General features: G+C 44.8%; 1 protein-coding gene across 2 annotated transcripts in view; it reads right to left on the bottom strand.

Moving 5' to 3' along the window:
* Window positions 1-25,299, bottom strand: part of LOC140342911 (rho guanine nucleotide exchange factor 9) — a 931,826-nt gene that overhangs the window by 810,792 nt on the left and 95,735 nt on the right. For both annotated transcript variants that reach the window (XM_072429272.1, XM_072429271.1), the window contains exon 2: window positions 17,339-17,518. In XM_072429272.1, the coding sequence (XP_072285373.1) occupies window positions 17,339-17,518 (180 nt within the window). The remainder of the gene's footprint in view (window positions 1-17,338; window positions 17,519-25,299) is intronic.

Here is a 25,299-nt window from a genome sequence, read left to right as displayed (position 1 = left end):
AATAATGATTTTTTTTTTCTTCCATAGCTAATTACAATGCCTGCACACCAGAAAACATCCAGCTGTCCTTTCTCGGTGAGCGCTTGATTTTGCAGGACTCAAATCTCACCGAAGGGGATTTGAATTCTGGTTTTGGTAGAATGAATGCATGGATTATTTTTAGAACATAACAAATCAATATATGAGAGAAGTGGGAGCAACATTGTGAAAGGGATGTTTGGTTTTCTTCTTTTGTGTTTGGATTTTATTAAGCAACTTTAACCATTACAAGACAAATGGAAGAGAGGGGATGCGTTCCTCACTACATTGTTGTAAAAAAGGTTCTATTTTGCCAAGCCTGAAATATGTAATGGACAATAGGGAGGAAAGAAGCAATATGTATATATATTCATACATATTGATATGTATTGTATTATGTAACTATGAAGTAATACACTTTTAATGCAACATTACCTTACTATTGTCCTGTTTTCAAAAAACATTGACGTAAATGCCTTAATAACATCCAAATATTAGGCCAGCAAAAGCCTGTCATTTTCTTCTTTCCACCCTATTGTCCATTACATATTTCAGGCATTACAAGACAAAGCTACACCGATACTCAGCAGGTGTCTAGGAAAAATAAAGAAGCCGCCATGCTGGTTACCTGTCTCTCGCTGAATTTCTGAAGTTACTAACCTGCGACAAGCTTGCAGCAAATATCAGAACTCCTGATCCATACAGGGTCAATAGTGCCAAGGAATATACAGCATAACAGAAAATATTCATATTCGTGTCACTGCATGCTTCCTTTAAAGTTCTAAGGCTAATAAAGCTAACAGCAGCAGTTTAAATTTTGGAAAAAAATACTCCCTACAGTTACAACACTAATCACCCTGGAGACTATACCTGCTCCAACTTTGGAACTATTTTCTAACATCAGCCATCCTACTATCCAAACTATTAAAGTATCTGTGGGATCCCATGGCTGTTCATTGGAGTCATCATTGTCAAAGCCACACTGCTGGGAGTCTATCGCATGTGTGCAATCCTTTTTGTGCCTGTAGGTGTGGTTGGGGCATGCACATGGGTGCAAACAGATGAGTGCAGATGGATGTGTATGGATAAGCATAGATGAATACTTGTCTCTGCTGGGGACCAGGCTGCATGGCCTGCAATATCTCGAGTTTCATGCCTTTAAAAATGTCAGGTCAAACACATGATGTGGAGTGCTTTAGTTTTACCATAAAAACAACCACCGTGTATGTATATTTTACGAATACACCTCATATAATTGTAAACTCTTGGGACTGTAAGCTTCATTTTTAATTGAGTAATTTCTCTTTATCTAATAATACAGAAACAGGGATTGCTATATTATAAATTGGATCAATGTGTGCTGTTGCAAGCCACTCACTATTCCACTGGCAGATACCTTTTTGTTGAATCAGTTACTTGCTATCCTGTCTGGAACTCCTCCTAATCTGTGTAACTAAAGTACTTTAGATGTCAGTACAGATGCTTTCACTACGACAGCTGCAAGAATGGTGGAGGGATGTTTAAATTAGGACAGAGGGGGATGGGACAGGTAAATAAGGCGGCAGAAAGGTTAGTCAAGGTCAGACACTAGTGGAGGGTGGATTGGGGATAGTTGGGGGGAGGATTATGGATAATTGTAAGGAGCTTCCCATGTTACAAACAAACTAAGGGCGGCTCTCTGTGACTTGGACTGGGAGACAAAATTGTCCTCAAAGAACACAGAACAGAAATGGGAATGTTTCAAGTCTGTTCTACAAAAGAAAACTGAAAAATATATTCCAATGGGTAATAAGTTTAAGAGGCTAAAATTAAAACCTATGTTGCTCACAGCTGATGTTAAAAAAGCCATAAGGAACAAGAAAAAACCATTCCAAAAAAATAAAAATGAAGGATCACCTTCATCATTTGAAAACCATCAAAGAATATAACAAAAGATGTAAAAAGGAGATAAAATGTGCAAAACATCAAAATGAAAGACAGATTGCAAAGGAAAGTAAGGCAAACCCCAAAAAATGTTTTAAATATATTAATAGCAAAATGATCAGATCTGACCATGCAGGCCCCTTAAAGGATGTTGCTGGGTTGGTAACTGGAGATAAAGACAAGGGAGATTTACTAAACACTTTCTTTTAGCTCTGTGTACAAGAAGGAAAATGGCAGAGCTCAAGTCTAAATTCATAATAGCAATGTCACTGCCTTAGATGAGTCACAATGGCTCAGAATTGATATAGTTGAGAAACAGCTGGGAAAAAATAAAGACTGACAAAGCACCAGGACCTGATAGATTATATCCACGTGTCCTCAAAAATCTGAGCTTGGTAATTTTTGGGCCGTTATTTCTAATTTTTAGAGACTCTTTAGTTACTGGTTCCTATCTTCAAAAAGGGAGCAAAGTCATTACCAGGTAACTACAGACCCGTTAGTTTAACATCCATAGTTGGAAAGGTCCTAGAGAGTTTGATAAAGAACCACATGGAGGAGTTTCTGCTAGAAAATAATATTATAAATGATAGTCAGTGTGGCTTCAAGAAAGACAGAAGTTGTCAAACAAATTTACTCTCTTTTTATGAGGAAGTAAGTAAACAGGTAGACAGTGGAATAGCAGTTGATATAGTGTACTTGGACTTTGCTAAATCATTTGACACTGTACCCACAGACGGTTAATATGCAAGTTAGGGTCAATAGGTTTAAAAAAGTCAATCTGTAAGTGGCTTAAAGATCGCATCCAGAGAGTTGTTATTAATGATTCATACTCTGAATGGTCTAAGGTTATTAGTGGTGTACCACAGGGTTCAGTGTTGGGACCTTTACTGTTTAACATCTTCATAAATGATATAGAGTTTGGCGGATAAGGAAAGGATTCTTCACTGTAAGGTCTGTGAAAATGTGGAATCGGCTCCCTCAGGAAGTAGTTTCAGCAACTACTAGAGATTGGTTTGAGAAAAAGCTGAATATTAAGGCTTTAAAGTAAAAAAAAAATAACAGTGACTGTTGATCCAGGCAACATCTGATTGCCTCATGAAATCAGGAAGGAATTTTTTTCCCATTGAAGCAAATTGTACCAGGGTTTTTTTTGCCTTCCTCTGGACCAACTATGTCTTATAGGGTTTTAAATCTGGGATATGTTTATTTCCCTAGTTGTTGAACTTGATGGACTTATGTCTTTTTTCAACCTAACCTACTATGTAAAGAAAAACAAGATGCCAAGTAATAAAAATAAAATATGTTTGTCAGTTCAAGCTGACCTACATTTAGCGTCTGGTTGGCTGAATTCCAAATTGTAACATAAGAGAAGAGTGTGGGCTACCAGCTATATACCTAACATACTATGGTCTTGGGGCATACCAAATCCCAGACCTACACATATCTACATTTATATAGAAAGAACACTTCTGCTTTATTTTCTTAAAACCTCTCTGTCTGGCTATGTACAGAATATGTAGGGTACAATATTTGAAAGCTAGACATAAATATTGTATTTTGGTAACTGTATGGGATCAACCCATCAGCCCTGTTGGTACTCCGGTCCATAACACTTCTGACATAAGTAGTGTAATCTTTGTATTACTGTCAGATACAATTGACAATTAAAAACATATACAGTATAATTTAAAATAAAACCTTTGTGTTGTGAAAACCTTTTTTTTTTTTCACATTGTTGCACATTTGTTAGCCTATAATGAATTACTGTACCTGCAAATCTGCAATTCTAATAGAGTTTTGCTAAAACCATTTACTTATGATAGAGATAAGTGGGCAAGCAATATCCTGACAATGAAACATAAAAAATGTATGGAAATGCTTGGTTAAATCCGTAGAGGTTTCTAAAAATAGAAGCTATTCCTTTGGGATGTGGTAATGAAAAAGTAGAAGCTTAAATACTGCTGCAGAAGGTAAAAGCATAGATGTGAAACTGATTTATTAAAGCTCTCCAAGGCTGGACAGGAAACCCTTTCATCAAAGAAGCTGGGTAATCCCAGCTGATGAAAGTATATCCTCTCCAGCCTTGGAGAGCTTTAATAAAACAGGGACATTGTGTCTATATAGTTTCTAATACACATGGGCAGACAGGGCCTGTGACATGTTTTTGTGACAAGCCATGCTTGCTTCTTCTGCCCTTCTACTCAGTCTTTGGCATTTGTCTTTCAGGCTTTATTGAACTGTGCATGTCCGAAGTCAGGACAGGTGGTTGCACTCAATGGTTGCTTCCCAAATGTTGGATGCTGCTGAGTCCTGTTCAAGCCGCTTATCAAATATGCATTGGCGCACTCACTGACGATCTCTTTCTCCTGAGTGGAACAGTGTGGTGACATCTGACAAATATAACACCAATAGATACTTATACAGACATGCAGTCTGTAACCATAAGGATGCAGATTTGAAGTGGGTAGGTCAACTAGAAGCCAGTTCTGGTGGCCATTGCACCCAAGGTCAAAGCATGGTAAAGCTCTGTACAGACATAAGCTGGGCGTCAGATCATTGTTGCTGAAAACATTCATTTGTTCTATTTTATAGATAGGGGAGGAGGGAAGATGAGTGAATGGCACCCCACTGTGCTATTCGCCATTGAAAAGCACATTGGTCGTCATTCATCAATCTGCCAGGGCAATGATGGACCCCTGTACACATGCCAAATTTTTACCTGAAACAGCCATGACCATTCTTCTCAGGTGACAGTCATCGCATGTGTGTACATAGCTTAAGTCTGAAATGGGAAAGATCAGGTACAGACAAAACACAGGCAAAACTGGTTTCTAGCCCTTAGCCCTCTTTCTGCCTTTTTTAGGTATAGCAGCCAGAGTTCACTATGTCTTTAAAGGAGCACTCTTCCGTCCTTTATATTTAACGTCGACTTTACATTGAAAGTAAAATAAAAAAAAGGGAACTATAGTATTTTTTTTCTTTAAATTTAAATCTTTATTAGGTTGACTGAACAAAGGGATATACAAACATACAAGTATAACAAATATCAGCCATATCAAACATGTTCTACATATGTATAAAACTGTATACAAGGAAAGGCGAAAAAAAAGAATAAAAAAGTGCACAAAAAATATCACAGACCAATTTACCATAAAACATTCTTAGTTTCTCCAAGGTATTATAATAATGAGAGTACAATATATCAATAAAAAAAACAAAAAAAACATAATAAAGAATCCCTAGGGACTCAACTCGTAGATTTGTTAACTTTTATTACTACTACTGGCAAAAAGAGAACTGAGGCGGGAGGGGAAGTGGGCTCTTAATTAGGGGGAATGGGAGTTAACTGGACACATGTAAGGCATGTGGATCCAGAGGTGCAACCATGGATTGCAGCCGTCAAATAATCAGAGGAATCACGGAATGAGGTCCAGTAGAACCATTTCCGAGTTGCAATCTCTCTCTGAGAGATGCCGTTAAGACCTACATCAGGTAAAGCTCATTAACACTGTTAAACCATTGAGTAATACTAGGGGTCCATGATTGACGCTACATTGCCAGAATGCTCTCGCTGCATCCATTAGCCTTATCAAAAGGGATCTGCCATATATCCTTAATGGAACAGAGGTAAGATGTAGAAGGAAAAACCAGCCTCAAATGGTATCTTGTCACGCACGGAGAAACAGGACCACTAGGGGATGCTATGGCTTGCACGGAGGTGGTGTGAGCCCTGAGAAGGGCCAAGGCACAGAGTCTAAGCAGTAACCAGGTTTTCTCCAAAACCCCTGATGGTGAGGATGTTGTGCCACTGGTTACTGCCAGGTTGCGGTCCTTGGGCACACCAAGGTGGGCAAAACACGGTTTCAAATCACAAACCAGAAGGATAGTTGAGGAAAGCTGGGGTTGAGGCAGGCAGCAAGCAAGCGAGGTCAGGTCACACGCCAGAGGTCAATTGCCAGGGATCCAGGAGACAGACACTGGTGACACAGGGGCCACTGCGGGCACAGGGAACACAGGAGACACCGGAAGCCACATGACTGTGATAGGGATGAGTTCCCGCAGGCCGTGCCCCACTCCCACCTCCCCCCACCCCACCCCTTTACCCCAAACACACACCGAGACCACAACTTGGTTAAATGGCCCCTTTGGGCCGTTTATTAACAAATAACTTAAAAATTTAACTCTTTTAATAAATAACCATAAATAACAATATAAACACATAATCAACAAATAATAACAACTTACAAATAATAACAAATAACTGTAACCAATACATTAATAAAACATCCTTTTCCTAAAACACAACCCCTGGTTACTGGTCCTCGAAGGCCCCACTATTGTAACCCCTTGCACATAATGGGTCTGCACCACCGTGATATGTAATGCTCCCAGCCGCATCTCCAGCTCGGGAACGATACCAGTAGCACTCGCAGCCCTACCACAAAACAATTTAACCTTCCCAACAACAACCTTAGCTAGGGTCCCATACCATAGATGAGACCCTCACCCCCACTGAAACCGTCCAATACCACTCCTTCCCTCGAGGACCTCACCGCCACGGCGCCACAAGAGCGACACCTTGCCCTTGTGCGCCCCGCCACACCCGGACAGCTCTCTGAATTCCTTCCTGCAACCCTAGACACCACAGATCCATACCCACATCAGACAAGTGCACCCCATCAGCCTCCAAATAAAACCCTAAGTCCCCTTCCAACTCCTTATGCCGGACTACCACCCCCCCATTCCGTGCCACAAAGCCCCCCACCGATTTGTTAAGCTTAATCCTAGCTTTATTCACCCGGGCCACTGACCGAGCGCCTCGCCATTGTGTCCTGGCCACCACATCGGACCAGACCACTGTGACACCCGGTAACAAAGTAAGCAGCCTAAGCAGGTCCCACCTAATGTCCCTGGATAATTCCCTAATTGGCCTCCTCCCCAAATCATTTCCCCCCACGTGCAATACCAACACATTTGGACTCCTATCCCACTGCAAATACCGATGAACCTCTGCCAGCAGCCTACTCCATTGCATCCCGGGCACTCCAATCCACCGAATTACAACTTCGGCACGAGGGAAACCCAGCTGCCGCCCATCCGGCCCGTAATGCTGCTCGTCTGGCCCCCCGGCTCACATAGGAGTGCCCGATGATCCAAACAAGACACTGGGAACCACCTAAAACAAAATAACAAAATTATGCAAAACGCGATACCATCCATCCCTTATGAAACCCACCCCCCCAGCCTATCACAGCATATGAGGCTGCACGTATGACCTAAAACGATGAGATTCCCAGCGACCAATGTGCTGAATAACCTCCTCCCCAAGGCCCCACCGAGCTGCCTCCGTAGCTGCCCCTATTCTGAATGAATGCGAGGAAAATTGTCCTGCCTCCACCCCCTCCTCCCATAAACATCTTCTAAAAACTACCACAAACTGATATTTCGATAAAGCCAAACCATCAGCGTGCACCAACAAGGGCCCATCCCCCTCCGGCCTAATCGCCAAAAATTCCCTCACAGCCTCCACCGGACAAACCAACCCCCCACCCAAACTTTGTAAAACAATATCCCTTACCCCCCTGGTCTGTTTTTGACCTGGCCAGGCGAATCCTAAGTTGCTCACCGTCACACACTCCATATCACTTACCTGAATTCTTCCCGGCTTCTTTTTTGCCTGGCTGACCAGCTCCCCAAATCTAAAAGCCCCAAAAAAGGCTAAAACGAATGCCACTCTGAACAACGCCCTCTCATAACTATTACTACAGATCCCCTGTAACCTCTTCACCAATGCTATCAACAAGGGGAACGACACCGGCCTTCTCCCATCCATTCTTACTCTCCCCTTCACCGCCTGCCGAACTAAAAACTCCTTACTCAAATCCTTGAACCCCATTAACTTGAACAGGAAGGTTAAGCCTGCTAATTTTTTATTGATAACAGCAACGGACACCCCCCTCTCAAAACAGCGACCCAAAAAATAAATCAGCACCCCCTTAAAATCCTCTTCTGACCTGCCCCCCCCCCCCCCTCATGCCTCACAGAAATCCCACCATTCTTTCCATACCGCCGAATACGCCAACCATGTAGCCGCACTCACTGAACGCCGAATCATACCCGCTACGATGCCAAGGGGATCTTCCACAGTTCCTGAGGGCACGGGACACCTTGCCGCTCCGCCCCTGGGACCAGCTGCCGGAACCGCTTCCACTGAAACCGAGACAGAGAGTCAGCTATATTGTTAACAGTACCAGGGATATGCACAGCAGCCACCGCAATGTTCCAGCGAAGGCAACAAAAAACCAACTGCCTCAGCAATCAAATCAACACAGCAGAACCTTATCCGTTTATTTGCAAGCTCCCCACCCCACAACTCCAGCGCTACTACAATGGGGAACAGTTCTAAGACCGCCAAATTTGCCAACAAACCAGCCTCCCTCCATGACTCAGGCCAAGGTTCAGCACTCCATTTTCCCTGCCAAAATGCCCCGTACCCAGATGCTCCTGCCGCATCTGTAAATAACTCCAGGTTATTCCCAACCGGCCCCATTAACCAAACTGACCTCCCATTGTACTCATTCACAAATCTCCTCCAAACTTCCAAATCCTCCCTCAAGTCTTTGCACAGACGAATAACATGCCCTGGGCAACTTACCCCAGCTGTAGCCGCCGCCAATCTCCTCGCAAATATCCGCCCCATAGGCATGATCCGGCAGGCAAAATTTAACTTACCCTGGAGCGACTGCAAGTCCCTCAACGTAAGTTTTTTTCTGTCTACTGCCCTTGCCACATCAATCCGTAATGCCTCCAACTTGTCTCCTGGCAATCGACACTCCATCGCCACGGTGTCAATTGTGATCCCCAGAAAAACAAACTCCGTCATCGGGCCCTCCGATTTATCTTGCGCCAAGGGGACACCGAACTTGTCTGCCAAGAAATCGAATGTCGCCACCAACACCCTACACATCGCCGACTCAGGTGGCCCGATGAAAAGAAAATCGTCCAGGTAATGGATGACCGAATCAACCCTGGCTACCTCCCGCACTGTCCATTCCAAAAACGAACTAAAAGTTTCGAACAGCGCACACGACAAAGAGCACCCCATCGGCAAACAGCGGTCCACATAGAATGTTCCTTCCCAAAAAAGGCTGACTGTCCGGGTGCACTGGTAATAACTGAAAGGCCGCCTCTATGTCCGCCTTTGCCAACAGGGCTCCTCTGCCATACTTACGCACCCATTTCAGTGCGCTGTCGAACGACGTATAGGATACGGAACAAAGGCAGGGGTCAATCGCCTCATTCACTGACGCACCGGCCAGGAAAGACAAATGGTGAATGAGACGAAATTTGTTGGGCTCCTTCTTGGGCACCCCCCCTAAAGGAGAAATCACCAAGTCCTCCACCAGTAGCGCTGGGAAGGGCCTCCCCATCCTGCCCAATCGCACCTCCTTCCTCAATTTTTCTCCTACCACCTCCGGGTGTAATCTCGCTGACTTCAAATTCCTTGCCACTGGGGGGAGCTCCTTCAATGAGCAAGGAATCCCAAAACCCTCTGTGAACCCCTCTTCCAAGAGCTTAGCAGCCGCCTGGTCCGGATACCTACTTGGGAAAGGCCGCATTGGACCTAGCTTCACCGGCGTCATCCCTCTTTCCAGCGGCGTCCGACCCCCTTCCTCCGCCTGCTCGAAAACAGGAGGCTGCTCCATGCATGCCACCGCATTTTGCACATTCATGCTTGAAACGGCAGGCCTGGCCAAACTTGCAGCCCCCTTCATTAAATGGCCAACACACCTCATTCTTACGGAAGGCCGAGGGCCCGAAAGTTGACGGACCACCGCCCCCCCCCATAAAGGGCTGCACAGCCCCACTCCTCCCCGGGGTCATCAGCTTCATCCACAATCCAATGTCCTTGTGGTCCCACCGAATCGACGAACAAAAAGCTTTCCTCTGCCTAAACTGCTCGTCATATCTAAGCCACGCTACCCCCCCCCATAAATCCTATGAGCCTCCCCAATGGCATCCCAATAACAGAAAAGGGCCGAGCAATGCCCTGGTTCCTTTTCTCCCAACACACTGGCGAATATCGCAAACGCTTGCAACCAATTAGCAAACGTCCGCGGGATCAACCTGTACTGCTTCGACTCCTCTTCTTTCCGCCACTCACCTTGCAACCGATCCAAGTGAAAACGCTCCAGCGGCAACAATGTAAAAAGATCCACATACTCACCTTTCCAGATTTGCTCCTTCGTCTTCTGCCGCAAGTGCACCCCCAACGGCCCTTCAAAACACACCTATACCTCCCCTTTTGCTACATCACCTACAACCGTTGTCGCCAACTCACCTGCCTGGGGTGGCCCCCCTGCCGCCGTGGCTCCTGTGCCCATGGCATCCTGTCGCGGCCCTCCCCCTTGCACCTCACCCCCTCCCCAATTTTCTAAATCCCCCCCCTTTCCTTAACAGACACTCACCGGCCGCAAGCTCTCCCTCCGACAGGTCCTCTTCAGCCTCCTGCTCAGGCACTTCTGGACCACCCAGAATCGGGAAGCCGCATGCCACTCCTACTGTTTCTTCTATTCCTCGCTGCGCTGCTTCCCCCTGCCCGGCCAACACCAGCAGGGCGCCCCTTCCTCCACTCTGCACTGTCCAGCCGCGCTGCCTCCATTGCCAGCCCTCACACAGCCGGGACTTGCCGTCCTCGTGCCGGTCCCGCCCCTTACTGCTGACAAGCTGGATCTTCTTCTTGGAGACTCCTGGCCTGGTGGCCCCGCCTCCTCCTCACGCTCATCCGTCCCCGCCTCCCGTTCCTCCACTGCAGCCATCCTGGAGAAGGGAACAGTTGCCCTGCTTCTGTCCAGCTCCCCTGCACTTTCCGCCAGATCCAGGGAGCCCCGCGGCTCCCTCCTATTGGGGCCCGAGCCCTGCGACTCTGCCCTACTGCTGGACCCTGGAAATCCGCCCTGGGGCGCTCCCCCTGCGAGAGCGCCCCCCGTCCACGTGCCCGCACACGCTGTCACCATCATTCCCAGCAAGCCCCCTCAGGGCTTGCACTACTGATCTCACAGGGCGGGAAGGAGGGGGGGACCTCTGTCTGTTCCCCCTCCTCCCATCCTGGGGCTCCGCCTGAGAAGAGGATTCCTCTCAGCTGTCCCAGCCTCAGCAGCAGACACCCGCTGGGCTGAAGACCCTGGAGGGTCCCTAATGGGGCTCCTAGTGCGGCGGCGAGCCCTAGGGGGTTCAGGACTCAGGCACACTGGAGGCCTAGATCTCCGAGGCTGTCTTGCGTCCGCTCCCCTGACTGTGGGGACCGAAGCAACCCCCTGTAGTGCAGTCTCTACCTGATCCTGCAGCCATCCAGGCCCCCGATCCTCTGCAGCTGCCCTCAATTGTGCCAGCAAAGCATCAATGTCTGCCATGTGCTCCTGTGATGTGCTCAGCTCACAAAAACTTCTTTCCTTCTCTCCGTCACGCTGAAAAAGGACCCTCCCTTTCCGACTAACCCCCTTTTCACTCCTCTTCTCCCTCCCCCCTGCACGTGGTCACTCGGCATACTAATGCAGCAACTCCCCCCCCTTCTCTATGCTAACTCTTAACCCTTCCCCTGCCTGCTCCCATCCCTTCCCAGTCATGCAGGCCTTCCACTGATTTTCACTTTGTTCCCTGCTCCAGGCCTCACTGGAGGCACAGGTGACTCGGGGATATCCACAGACAGACAGACAGACAGGAACACTGAAATAGCACAGGGAAGTTGGCTGGGAACCAACAGACTGGACAATAAGGGATTAACACAGGAGCTGGACAGAGGAAACACTGAATTAACCCCCCTAGCGTTCCAATTCTGTCAGTTTTTGGATGCAAAAAGTGATCCTTTTTTTTTTTTGCAAAGAAATTTTTGTTTATATTGTGGACCTGTAATTCTTAGGATTAACTCCGGGGTATAATAATTATATTTTTTTATTATAATCATAAATTATAATACATAATTATAAAAAATAATGAAATATTAGACCACAACAATGTAATTTATCAAAAAAAAAAAATTTTATCAAAAATTTCTCACTGAAAATTTCCAAACAAGGGTGCAATATTATTATTAAATAAAAATATAAATTAAATGCAGATTTTAGAAAAAAAAATATTTACATTTTTAGTAGACATCCTGGGTGTGGTAGATTTTGAAGCAGGGTGCTGCACAAAGTCCAACATCACAGTCAGGACAGTAGAACCTGGTTTCCTTCCTAGCAATGGCTCAATGAGGGATAGCACTGAAGATGTGGCCAATCCATAATGGCTGTATCTGGGGTTGAACTGTGTCCCTTTTCCAGTGTACAGTACCGTATTCCAGATGTAGCCAGATGAGGATTTACACAGCATATAGGTCTTCACGCCAAATCGTGCCCTCTTTTACGCAATGTACTGCACCCAGCTGAGCCTCCCCTTGTAAGCCATTAGACTTTCATCAATGCTGACATCTCTTTCTGGCACACACTGGAAATTGCCGCTGGCATCACCCCTGGAATTTACTATTGGTGATCGCATCTGCAGTTAGATGCGATACACCATGCAGAAATCCTGTATGGTGCATCGCATCTAACTGTAGATGCATGCAGCGGGGTGGCGGAGACCCGGGCGGTATTTAAAAGCAGATTACTCTGTAATCTGCTTTTAAATATACCGCCTGGCCACACCACCCGACGGAGAGGCGCCCCGGGATCACAGCGGGATCGTCCACCCTGAGTCACACTCGGGATTACCGCTAGGGGGGGTTAAGCACCAGGTAAACAGGAAGTAGTTCACAGAACTAGGGGCACGGCACAATGGAGACATGTTTTACGAACACAGAGTGCAGTGTGTGAGCTAGCTAAATAGCCAGGGCTGGTCAAGAGGCTATTTTCTAATTGGCCAGCGGATTGGACGGAATGAATAAAGCTTGGAAACAGGCACGCCCAGCGTCAGAACTGCCCGCATACGCAGGAGAGAGGAGTCTGTGCTTTAGTGAGAAAGAGGCAAGTGTGACATATCCGATAGTCTAAATCCTGGGAGGAGTCCATGCACCTTCTCCCACAAGGGACGAACCCTCGGGCAATCTCAAAAAATATGCATAAAGGTGCCTCTATGCTCATTACAACTCCAACAAACATCTGATGCTGCTGGAAATATGGATGGCAAGTGGACCGGTACTCTGAACCATAGTTCTCCCCAGAGGTTTTAAGCCGGTTGCTCCGCCCGGCTGCTATGAATACCCTGCCCAGCTCCCGGCAGCTCTCATCCTCGGATGCACGGACCTCGGTGAGGCTGCTCTGTGTCATCTGTTCAGAGGATTGCTGCCGATGAGAGGTGAGCACACAGTTCAGCCTTCATGTGAAGGAGACACAGGCAGCCCCGCCCCATCTCATAGCACGAGCTCCGATTTCTGTTTAAAAAAAATCTGCCTGTGAAATGTATCCACCTCTAGCTCTGCATGTGAATTCTGCATCCTCACAGCTCTGTGTACAAACCTCCATATCTCCTAAACTGTATGTCACAATAAATTGTAATTTTCAGGGTGTACAGGGGACCCTCATAGATACTAGTTATTACAATTTCAGCCCCCCAGCTTTAAAGAATTTCAAGATATGGGGGTCACAAATGTAAAAAGTTTGGGGTTGCTGTTTCAGAGGAAAGTGCAACTAGGAGTCCTAAATTGAAAAAAGGAATACACTCTTAAAACTTAGAACACTAGTAAGTTGGGTCACAATACACGGCATAGGACAGTTGTGGCAAAATACACAGAATAGAAAAATTTGATATACTAACGGGGCAGGCATTACAAAGTTGTAACAAATAATTGGGAGAAGGTAGAACACTGAAACAATAAGAGGTTCCTGGATACCCATGGCATAAACAACTGGGAGCACCAAATTTGCTGTCTTTTGCCACACCCCCTTTTTTACCACCCGGCAACAGCTTCCTACCACCCGGCTGAAAAAAATTTCTGGGCAGAACACTGCTGTACCATCTTTTTTTATCCCGTCTCGACTTAATTGAAGATGATTGAGCTATCGACACCAATTAGTCACATTGGTTGGGTGAAAGATCTTGGGCCCATTTTGTGACAAAAGGGGGAACAAATTCTGATTCCGGGGGAATAAACATTGAGTACAGATGTGAAGTCAGATGTCAAATTGGCCCCTGCGCAGTATACTGGGACTCAAAATCTGTGAGTGTCTTCCGAAAGGTATCCAATCTCGGAAGAGAATGCAAAAAATGATGTAGCTGGCGTGTACACTAGAAACCCAATTCAACAAAAACTGGATCTGAACTTTTTCTAATAATGTAGGCCTAGGAAAAAGTTTACCTGATTAGCACCAAGTTCTGCCACGGCCTGTAAATTCGGATCTTCCAAACCCCGTAAAAAGTTAACATGGACTCAAGGGTGATAGCCCCGGGCAGATGGAACAAGTATGAGAGATTTTTTGAAAAAGGGCCAAAAGTTGCCCCCATTGTGGGATGGGTAGGAATACAAGAAGGCAATTGAGTCACACTCCAAAGTAATGCCATCAAGGGTATCTCCATAGTTGCTTGCTCGATTTAATTCCAATGTTTCCAGTCCGCATGTCTAAACCATTCAATTATCCTACCTAGATGTACAGCTGCATAATGTCTGGTCCCATTAGACGGTCAGATAGTAGGATGAATGGGGATGAATATAACGCATCGATCTGTGACAAGATACTCTCACCTAGGCCAATATGACATAGGGTTTGTTCAATAAAGTCCCAATCCACCTTGTCAAATGCCTTCTCAGCATCAGTAGAGGAGCATCAGTTGATGGCCTTTGCTTTGATCCCAATGTACAATGTCAATGGTTTTAGTAGTGTTGTCACGTGCCTCCCGGTTGGGCAAAGCCTACTTGGTTGGGATGAATCAAACTCTGGATATAGGGGGTAAAGCGTGCCGCCAGAATCTTTGAATATACAGTAGTTTCACATCCACATTGAGGAGTGAAATTGGTCTGTAACTGGAACAAGTAGTAGGGCCTTTCCCTTCATTTGGAATAACCGTAATATGGGCCTCAAGGATATCTCTAGTGGGCACTAAGCGCTGGGAGCAGGGTCTTGTAGTACTTCAAAGTAAGTCTATTTGGACCCGGGGCCTTCCCTGTGGCTGAGGCTCCTATAGCTCAGGAAAATTCTTCAGGGGTTATAGGGCTTTCAAGTTTCTGCTTGTACTGATCAGGTATGGACGGCATCCCTGAAGAGAGCAAGTATGAACTTGTAGCATCTATGCGTGCATTAATCCTATTTGACGGGGTCAGAGATTTTCAGGTTGTATTTAGGCATGTAATTAGGCATAAAACTCCTGGAATACATTAGAAATGGCTCTGGGGAGATGGTGTGACCTCCCCAACCAAATCATCAATTTTGGGGACATACATTTATACTCTCTTTGGTCTCAAAGCATTAGCTAAACTTCTACTAAATTTATATCCGAATTTGAAAAATGTACATCTACATTTTGCCAACGTAACCTTGGCAAAATAGAGATTTCAATTGTTCATGGGCTTGTTGTAATTGCAGTTTAACATCTCTCGTTCCAGATTGTTTATGTGTCATTTCCAAAGTATGTACAGTATATCCTGCAAAGGTTTGTGAATCTGAGCACCTTTCTCCCTTTTAAGGCAGGCACCATGTTTAATTAGAATGCCTCGGACAAACGGTTTATGTGCTGCTCAGACCGTTGCTAGATGTGAGACTGTGTAGCTATTTTCATGGAAATATAGTGGAAGCCGATTGTTTATGTCAGCTAGAACCCCAGGATTATGGGGAAGACTTTCATTAAACCTTCAAAATTTGTTTCCACCCACACCTCTGTAAAAGATACAGATATATGGATAGGAGCATGATCAGATAGGATGATTTTAACATATTATCAATACCCGAACTCTCACAAACAGGCAAATCGGTATGGCGTACTAAAACCATGTCAATCCATAAATATACCTTATGAACTGTCGAATAAAAAGTATAATCCTGAGTGGTTGGGTGTTGAATATGCCAGATGTCAAAAAGTAGGTGTTTATGAAATAACTTATTTTCTTAGTGAGTTGTATATTGCCCCAACTGCTTGAAGTGCCCGAGGGTTCGTCCAGGGAGACATTAAAATCTACCCCCAAAATCAGAATACCTGGTGTTCTGCTCCTCTTCCTTTTAATACCTTTTTAATCTCTTACAAAAAATGAGTATAGAGCTCAGATGTTCAGTGAACTGTGGTACTGTCAGTTAGTTGCATGTTTGCTTCAGATGTGTAACTGACACTACTAAAACCAGAAGATCTGATTTACATCCAGGCAATTATCATTCTTTACAATTCAGTTCAGCCTATATAATCTCTCAGGTCCACATTAAATCAAACATATACAGTGCTTCTTTACTGTTGATTGTGGGCCTACTGTGCAACTGTTAGATCAAGTTATAAGTTTATATGATGTAATATTCATGTACGCGACTGGAACAAATGGAAGGGCAGAATATATGTTTATCTATTTTACTTGACAGAGTTGATGTGATTTTGTAGTTTGAGACTGCCTAGAAGGCTGGAACAAATATTCATAAGTTGTGTTATCACGTGGTCTTTGTTATCTATTTCTGTATGTATGACCATATGTGAATGTATGGAATGGTATATATTGCATGACATCACATCCATCAGGTGTCACCACACACACACACTTATTAAACTGCTGCTGTTACTTTCTATGAAGATTTTTGAATAAATACACAAGTTTTTTTATGATACAGAAGAAGACAGTCCTGTTCCTAATGCACCCAAACAATATTTACAACAATATTACTTTTTAACTGCAACTAATAATGGTTTTAAACTGGTGGCAGACAATCTGTGAAATATTATGGTATTGATTCCTCTTTTCTATCCGTGGTTAGTTAGAAATGGTCAATGAGATCTCAGTTGTACTTCACCAAGCTGTTGTAAACCATCATGATACATGGACAGAATGGACATTAAAGGGCTAATTTACTAGTGGATACATTTTCATTCCAGCTAGTTTTTTTCTTCAAAAACCCAATTGGATTTTCCTCAGTCTTTTATCTGTCTGAATGACATTAATAAGAGATATTCATATTGTTGGTTCTCCCCAACCGCAAAAAACATTTAGAGATTATATATAATTTATGTTTTGCACTAGATTTCTTCTTTGACATCCTAAAAATAATATATTTGTATTCCATATAAAAACACTAATCTGTATTTGGGCACACAAAGCAACAGCTGTTATGTTTGTGGCCATGAAATTCATTCTCATAATCTCAATAATCTTGTTGTATTTTGTACATCTTAGAATAATACCAAAATAATAACTGATTTCATTTTATAGTCTCAATGAATTGAAATCACTTACCCTAACAAAGCTGGCAGGAAACCATCCTTCCTCATCATCAATCTGACCCCACCACCAATCCTTGTTGGAAGCATCTAGCACTTTGATGACGTCGCCGGCTTTAAACGCCAACTCCCGGTTGGCCATGGTGACGTGATCCCATGCTGCCTCAGCACGTAAAACAGACCCACTGCGGATTAGCTGTATAGAATAAAAGGGAAACCACGGTTAGTAAAATGAAAGCATTTGAGCTGCTGCGATTAGACAAGGCGAACACAGTCCATACACAGACAATGAGACTAGCAAAATACAGAAAACTACAAAACGCAGAAAACAGGAAATGAATAATTGCAGCAATGGCACTGCCCAGCCTAATCCAATCTGAGCCACCACTATCACACTCAGCCTGTGTTGTAACCCTAGCATGGTGTTACAATCAGAACCTTGCTACTAACACTGTAAAAAACACAAACTAAGGTACATCAATGTGCCTCTATTGTTTAAGGCAGACATTTATTTTATGAATCACACATTGCTCTTAACGAATAATTGCTAGTGGCAGAGCTCAATTCCAAATTCATAATAGCAATGTCACTGCCTTAAATGAGTAACAATGGCTCAGAATTGATATGATTGAGAAACAGCTGGGAAAAATAAAGACTGACAAAGCACCAGGACCTGATGGATTACATCCAGTCACTGGCAAGGTACCGATGGATTGGCGTAAGGCCAATGTGGTTCCTTTCTTCAAAAAGGGAGCAAATGATTAAATCATTACCAGGTAACTACAGACCAGTTAGTTCAATGTCCATAGTTGGAAAGGTCTTAGAGAGCTTGAAAATGAGCCACATAGAGGAGTTTCTGTTAGAAAATAATATTATAAGTGATAGTCAGCATGGCTTCAAGCAAGACGGAGAGAAGAAAAGAAAGAAAGAGGTTGTGAAACAAATTTACTCTCTTTTTATCAGGAAGTAAGTAAACAGGTAGACAGTGGAGTAGCAGTTGATATAGTGTACTTGGACTTTGCTAAAGCATTTGACACTGTACCCCACAGACGGTTAATATGCAAGTTAGGGTCGATAGATTTAGAAAAGTCAATCTGTAAATGGATAGAGAACTGGCTTAAAGATCGCATCCAGAAAGTAGTAATTAATGATTCATACTCTGAATGGTCTAAGGTTATTAGTGGTGTACCCCAGGGTTCAGTGTTGGGACCATTACTTTTTAACATTTTTATAAATGATATAGAGTTTGGGATTAAAAATACCAGTGATGTGTTTGCAGATGACCCCAAACTATGTAATGGTATACACTGGATAAGGCAGCAAGTGTACATGAACTAATTCACAGAACTAGGGAGCTAGGCAATAGTAACTTGATGCTGCCTAATCCAGTTTTTCCTGTGTCCAGCTCCTGTGTTAACCCCTCGTTGTCCAGTCTGTTGGTTCCCAGCCAACTTCCTTGTGCTGTTCCTGTGTTCCTGTCTGCCTGTGGTTATCCCTGCTTCTCCTGTGTCTCCTGCTGTTCCAGTGTCTCCAGTGTTCCCTGTGCCCGCAGTGGCCCCTGTGTCATTGCTGTCTATCTCCTGGATCCCTGGCTATTGACCCCTGGCATGTGACCTGACCTCCCTTGCCTGCTGCCTGTACCCCAGGTTTCCTTGCCTGGTGATTCCATCTCCCTGCCTGGTGATTTGGTACCGTGCTTGCCCACCTTGGCGTGCCCAAGGACCGCAACCTGGCCGTAACCAGCAGCGCAACATCTTCACCATCAGAGGCTCTGGAGAAAACCTGGTTACGGCTTAGACTCTGCGCCTTGGCCCTTCTCAGGGCTCGCACCACCTCCATACGCCCCTTAGTGGTCCTGTCTCTCCGTGCGTGACAGGCACGCCCAGCATCAGAACTTCCCACATGCGCAGGAGAGAGATGCCTGTGTTTTAAATCACCCCATTTAAAATACCAACATATTATGTACCACATCCCAAAATTAAAATGAACAAAAAAAGTTTCAACTCCAAGATGAAGTGATGTATAGATATAGCGGGACTTTTAAGGTACTGCTATAAAGATAATATATATTAAAATGTCATTAACTTAACAATTCTTAAAATCCCACACAAATAAAAACATCAATACGCATGATTCAACATACTATATTGAGTATTTCTACTATCAATGTATAATTAGTGATGGTAATTCTTACGTAAGCTCCAATACCCAAGTTACAAGATTGTATCGGGCACTAGGCCCAAACTCAACACGTTTCACAGAACCTGTCTGCTTCATCAGGAATATTGTAACATGGGGATGTAAAGATAATTATCTAAAAGAAATGCATGCTCATTGAACAAAGTAATGGTGGCTCACATTACCCTGGACCAAAACTGGAATCGCTTACGCCACAGCAGCATTAAATTAGGGATAAAGGATATAGGTTTCCCCTTCCTCAAAGATTCTCACGTCCAAGTACATATCATATAAAGTTTGTATCACTTTTGCTACTTTTAGATGTCCAGTTTGTCTCTCTCAACTTGCCGAGATTGCAAGGAAATCCTCACCTCTACAAGAACAAAAAAGGATGAAATCCAAACAGAAGTTAGAGTTGAATTAAAGATGGTCTGAGCTGCATAATGTGGCTTTTAAGCAGTTCCTTCAGGTCCAGAGTGTAGTGGGACCGTTGCTGCTGAATACATTAACTAAATTGATAGTGTCTTCACCATCATTTCCCTTTTATATTCCATAAACTGTACTTTTCTCTTCTACATACTTGGTAGGCACATCAACTACCCCCCTAATTAAAGGTGCACATTAAAAAAAAGCATAAAAAGCTATACTGCACAAAAGCAAAATGTCATCAAAATCAGGCCACGGTAATTTTTAAATAAGTAACAATGACATTTTTGTTTGCTATTACATATTACTTAGATTAGTGAAAACTAAATAAATAAAATACCTAAAATGTACACTTCTTAACCTCTACCTTTTGGTAACAAAAGGTAATAGTCTAAAGGAATGGATAAACCTCACTATAAAATGTAGTATCACAACATCAAATCTTGTTGGTGTAAGCTGGAGTTATCTGTGTAAGGAGATATTGAGCCTTACTGTATAATAAATTGGTGTGTTCCACAACACCATGCACAGCTTTAAGCATGCCTCAGACCTGTATTTAAAATTGATTTGTGTGCTTTCAATGATGGCCTTCAAGCCACATTGTGCATGTTTTTTATTTTCTTGGCCTCCGATACATTCTGGTTGCAAATAGCTAATAACAAAATCCTCCCTCCTTCTGATTTTAATAGGGTTTGTCACAAAGTTTCAATCCACTCAATTTTGCTAAAAATTTCAAAAATGTTCACTTTGAATATCCAATTATGCGTAAATGAATAAAAAGAGGGTTTTTGCCTTGTACATATTTGGATGACCACCTGTTATGGATTTAAATGGCCTTAGCATCCGTCTTATTATCAAAGTTATAAACTTATCGAACATGACAATAACTTGCAATAAATAACATACTATAACTTATATACCCTTTCCTTCCTTAACCTTTTAATTCACACTTTTTTTCTTAACAACCAATCAGTCCCTAGTTGCAGGTCCTCAAAGGTATTTACCACCATCACCAGATAGCCAGAAGGGGCCCCCAGCTTTTGCTCCCAGCCGCACGGCACAGCCCAGGAATGTCTCTCAGGCCCCTCCCCCTTACTTTTGACCTCACCCTTTATTCAAGCATGACCTTGAGAGTCCCCACACCTGAGATGGGTTCTCCTCCGTCCACCAATAGTATCAGCTCCTACCCCCCTTGAGGACCTCAACCACCCCCAGCACGCAGTAACAACAGGGAGGGAGGGTGGAAAACACTTTCTGTGTGTGCAAAATGACTACTGGCCATTCCCCCCATTCTGCCTTTTAACACCTTTCTATCCCCTCCCTTTATTTTTAAAACTGACCCACATGAAACACATGACAACAGAAAAACCAAGCAATAATCTTACCCCCCCCCCCAGAAAAAAAACTCTCTAACTCAATTGAGTTTGCACATACAATCTATATCTACAGGATTCCCACCAACCGATGTGCTTGATAACCTGTTCCCCAAGCCCCCATCTGGCCGCCTCCGTGGTTGCCCCAATGCGAAATGAATGTGAGGCATACTCCTTAGGATTCAAACCTACTGCCACCAGGCACTTCCTGAAAACAGACACAAATTGGAATCAGGGGAGTGGGGTCCCATCTGCGTGCACCAAAAAGGGTCCCTCCAGCGCAGGTAGCACCTGGCCAAATTCCCTCACCTCTGCCAATGGGCATGCCAGGGAACCCCTAACAGATCCAAGTTCAAAACTAAACCCATGCCCCTTCTTATCCGTCTTGGACCTTTTAATCCACAAGGAAAGTCCCCCCATGTCCGTAAGTGCCACATCCCTTCCCTGACAAACCTCCTGGCCTTGTCTTCGCTGGACGAACTAATTTACTCACTCTTAAAGCCCCAAAGAATGCCAGACTAAAACCCACTCTAAATAAGAGAACCTCATACTTGCCAGAACATACCGACATCGGGCTCAGCAGTAAGCTCAGCAAAAGGCTGACCGTTACTGGTCGCCTCTGGTCTCTTTGCCTCACCCCCTTTCTATAACCCCGCAAGGCCAAAACCCATCAATTTAAATAGGAAAGCCAAGGCAGCCATCCGGCGATTAACAGCAGAAACTGACTTTCCCACCGCAAAACAATGACAGACCAAGTAAATAACTAAACCAGTGAAATCAGAGTCATGGTCAACCCCCCCCAAATTGTCTGCAAATTCCCCACCATTCCTGCCAAGCTGAGTGGTATGCCATCCATGTTCCAGAACTGACTGATCGCTTTATTAAGTCTCTGAGGATGGCACCACCATCTTCCACAAGCTCACCGGACACGGGCATCCCTGTGGCTTGGACTCCGGTGCCAGCTCCCAAAAGGTGACCCACTGGAAACGAGACAAAGTGTCAGCAATACTGTTGCACACCCCTGGAATATGCACAGCACTAACGTAAACGTTCAAGTTCATACATTGCAGGACTAAATAGCGCATTAAAGTAATCATGGGTGGGGAAGACGCAGAAAAACAATTATTGGCCTGGACAACTCCGAGGTTGTCACAATGAAAACAGACTCTTGTTGGCTAGCAGGTGACCCCACAGCTCCAAGGCCACGGATTTTTCCCCAAGTTGGAGGCCACGCCTCCATGCTCCACCTGCCCTGGAAGTAAGCCCCATAACCCCCTGAAGCTGCTGCGTCAGTGAACAACGCCAAATCACCGCTAGACACCGTATCCTCCATCTATACCGAGTGCCCATTAAAATGCTGCAAAAATAGCTTCCATACCAACATATCCTCTTGCAATTCACAACTTAAACGAACATAGTGCAAGGGTAAACGAACCCCAGCAGTTGCCTTCAAGAAAATATCTTGCCCATGTAACTAATGCGACATGCGAAATTAAGCTTTCCCAAAAGAGACTGTAGTTGCCTCAATTAAATTTTCATATGGCCGCAAGCCATTGATATCCCTTCAACCAAGTCCTGCAATTTGTTCTCAGGTAAGTAACATTCCATTAGCTGCGTATCAATCACAAGCTATAGAAACGATAAGGAGGTAGTAGGGCCTTCAGTTTTATCTTGGGCCAGGGGAATTCCAAAGTATTCGGCAATGTATTGCAAAGTGGTCAAAAGCACCCCACAAACTTTAGAGACCAGTGGACCAATGCAAAGGAAATTGTATAGGTAGTGGATGACAGATCATACAACCGTTAAGTCTCTGACCACCCACTCCACAAATGTGCTGAAAGTGTCGAAGAGTAAACAGGAAATCGAGCAACCCATGGGTAGGCACCAGCCCACGAAGTATGCTCCTTTTCATTGCATGCATAACAAATGTATGCTATCCGCATGCACCGGCAGCAAGCGAAAAGCCAATTCAATGTCTACTTTGGCAAGTAGGGATCCCCGCCCGTATCTCCTAAACCAGCGGACTGCACAGTAGAAGGATGCAAAGGAAACAGAACATAGTTCCGGGTCAACTGCCTCATTGACAGAACCCCCTGGGGGATAAGATAGGTGGTGAATGAGGCAAAACTTGTGGGGCTCTTTCTTTGGAACCAGGCCCAAAGGTGACACCACCAATTCAGGGATTGTAGGGGGATTAGAATGGTCCAGCCATGCGTCCCAAACTGACTTCCTTGTGCAACTTACCTCTAACCACCGCCGGGTTTGAGAATGCCAATCGTAAATTTTTGCCTGGAGGTGGAATATGAGACAAGGAACACGGAATATTGACACCCTTTCTAAAACCCGCTGCCAGTAGACCCGCAGCAACCCTGTCAGGATATTTATTTGAAAAGGGGAGCATCTTTTCTATGTTCATCTCTTTTTCCAATCATGTCACTTTGTCACACTATGTCCCCAACCACAACCTGAGCATTCATGCCTGAAGCGGCATGCTGCACCAAATCTGCATGCAGCCTCATTGTATAACCAACAGACCCCCCGCTAGAGGACAGCTGATAAACTCGGAGGAACGATTAAAAGAGCTGCCCTGGCGCCCTTGTTGGATTCATGAGCTTCATCCACAAGGAGACCTCATGTCCACCTGATGTACTGTCGTACTGCCTTGCGCTGACAAAATTGCTCGTCGTAGCACAGCCAGGCAGCCCCCCCCCCCCATAAACCCTGTAAGCTTAGCCAATTGCATCTAGGTAGCAAAATAAGGCTGAGCAATGTTCAGGGGACTTTTCGATTACACTAGCCATGATAGAAAACCCTTGCAGCCAATTATGAAATGTGCGCGAGATAGACCGATAGGCACGCTGCTCCTCCTACCCTTTTTTGCCCTCACCCAGCCTAATTCTATCCAACTGGAAGCTTTCCAAAGGAATCAGGGAGAATAAATCCACAAACTCCCTGCCGCCATATTTGTTTCTTGACCTCCTTTTTGAGGTGCGCCCTCAAAGCACACGTATACTTCACATTTTGCGGTGTCCCCCAAACTTACCTGGTCTTGTGGCCCCGTCCCCACCAAAGTACCTGTGCTGTCTCGTATGGGCAGGATATCCTGGTTCTGATTCTGCCCCAATGTCTCCCTAGTTGCATGACTATTGCCAATGAAGGCGGCCCGAGGTGTGTCCCCAGAAGGTGCTGCCAGATGGTCCACCAGCCCCCCCAACCTGCGATGCCCATGCAGAAGTAGGATGTGTGGTGGTGTTTTCACCTGGGAGTATTCCCAATAGGAGGTTCCTCAGAGAATACCAAAATTCCTGCCCCCCTTGTCCGCAGACTCTGTCCCCTACCCTTGAACCCAGCTGCACATTATTGCCAACTGCCCCCCGATCCAAAACCTCCCTACACTATGAAATTGCCCTGCCCACCAATGAACGACCCATATTAAAATGAGTGGACTTACCAACACTGTCAGGGAACTGGGACCCTGCAGCCGCTGATCCAGACATCGCAGTCGAAATTTGAGGGACAGACACAGCCAGCCAGCGGACCCCCATCCTGGTCAATGAAATCCTCCCCAGATGAATGCAGCTCCCCATCTTCCTGTTCCCAAGTGGAAGGGACTTCCGGGAATGCACTTCTGCCCTCACTAGTGATGAAAACCTCCGGTTCCTGTCTCGTGATATCCGGTCACGTGCGCGCCTCCTCCCGAGCAGGCCTGAGACTTTTCCCCCACTTTTCTATCCCCTCCTTTTATTTTTAAAACTGACCCAATCCTAGCCTGATCTAACCTTGACCCTTCCAAACTGCTCCCCCCCTCTCTCCTCGTCATGTTGTCCCTCCGCCCAGCTCCCTGCACTCACCCCCTGCTCTGGGCCTCACACACAATGTTGGTGCAGAATGATACTTATTTCTTTCCATTAATAAATTTAAATTTGTGGTATAAAAAATATTTTGCTTGAGATTTAACCTACCTAATTCTCCAAATACGCGGTCACAGATCCCTGCAGGT

The sequence above is a fragment of the Pyxicephalus adspersus genome, chromosome W, assembly GCF_032062135.1.
Source record: "Pyxicephalus adspersus chromosome W, UCB_Pads_2.0, whole genome shotgun sequence".
Classification (NCBI taxonomy): Eukaryota; Metazoa; Chordata; class Amphibia; order Anura; family Pyxicephalidae; genus Pyxicephalus; species Pyxicephalus adspersus.
This window is presented reverse-complemented; position numbering and strand designations above follow the sequence as displayed.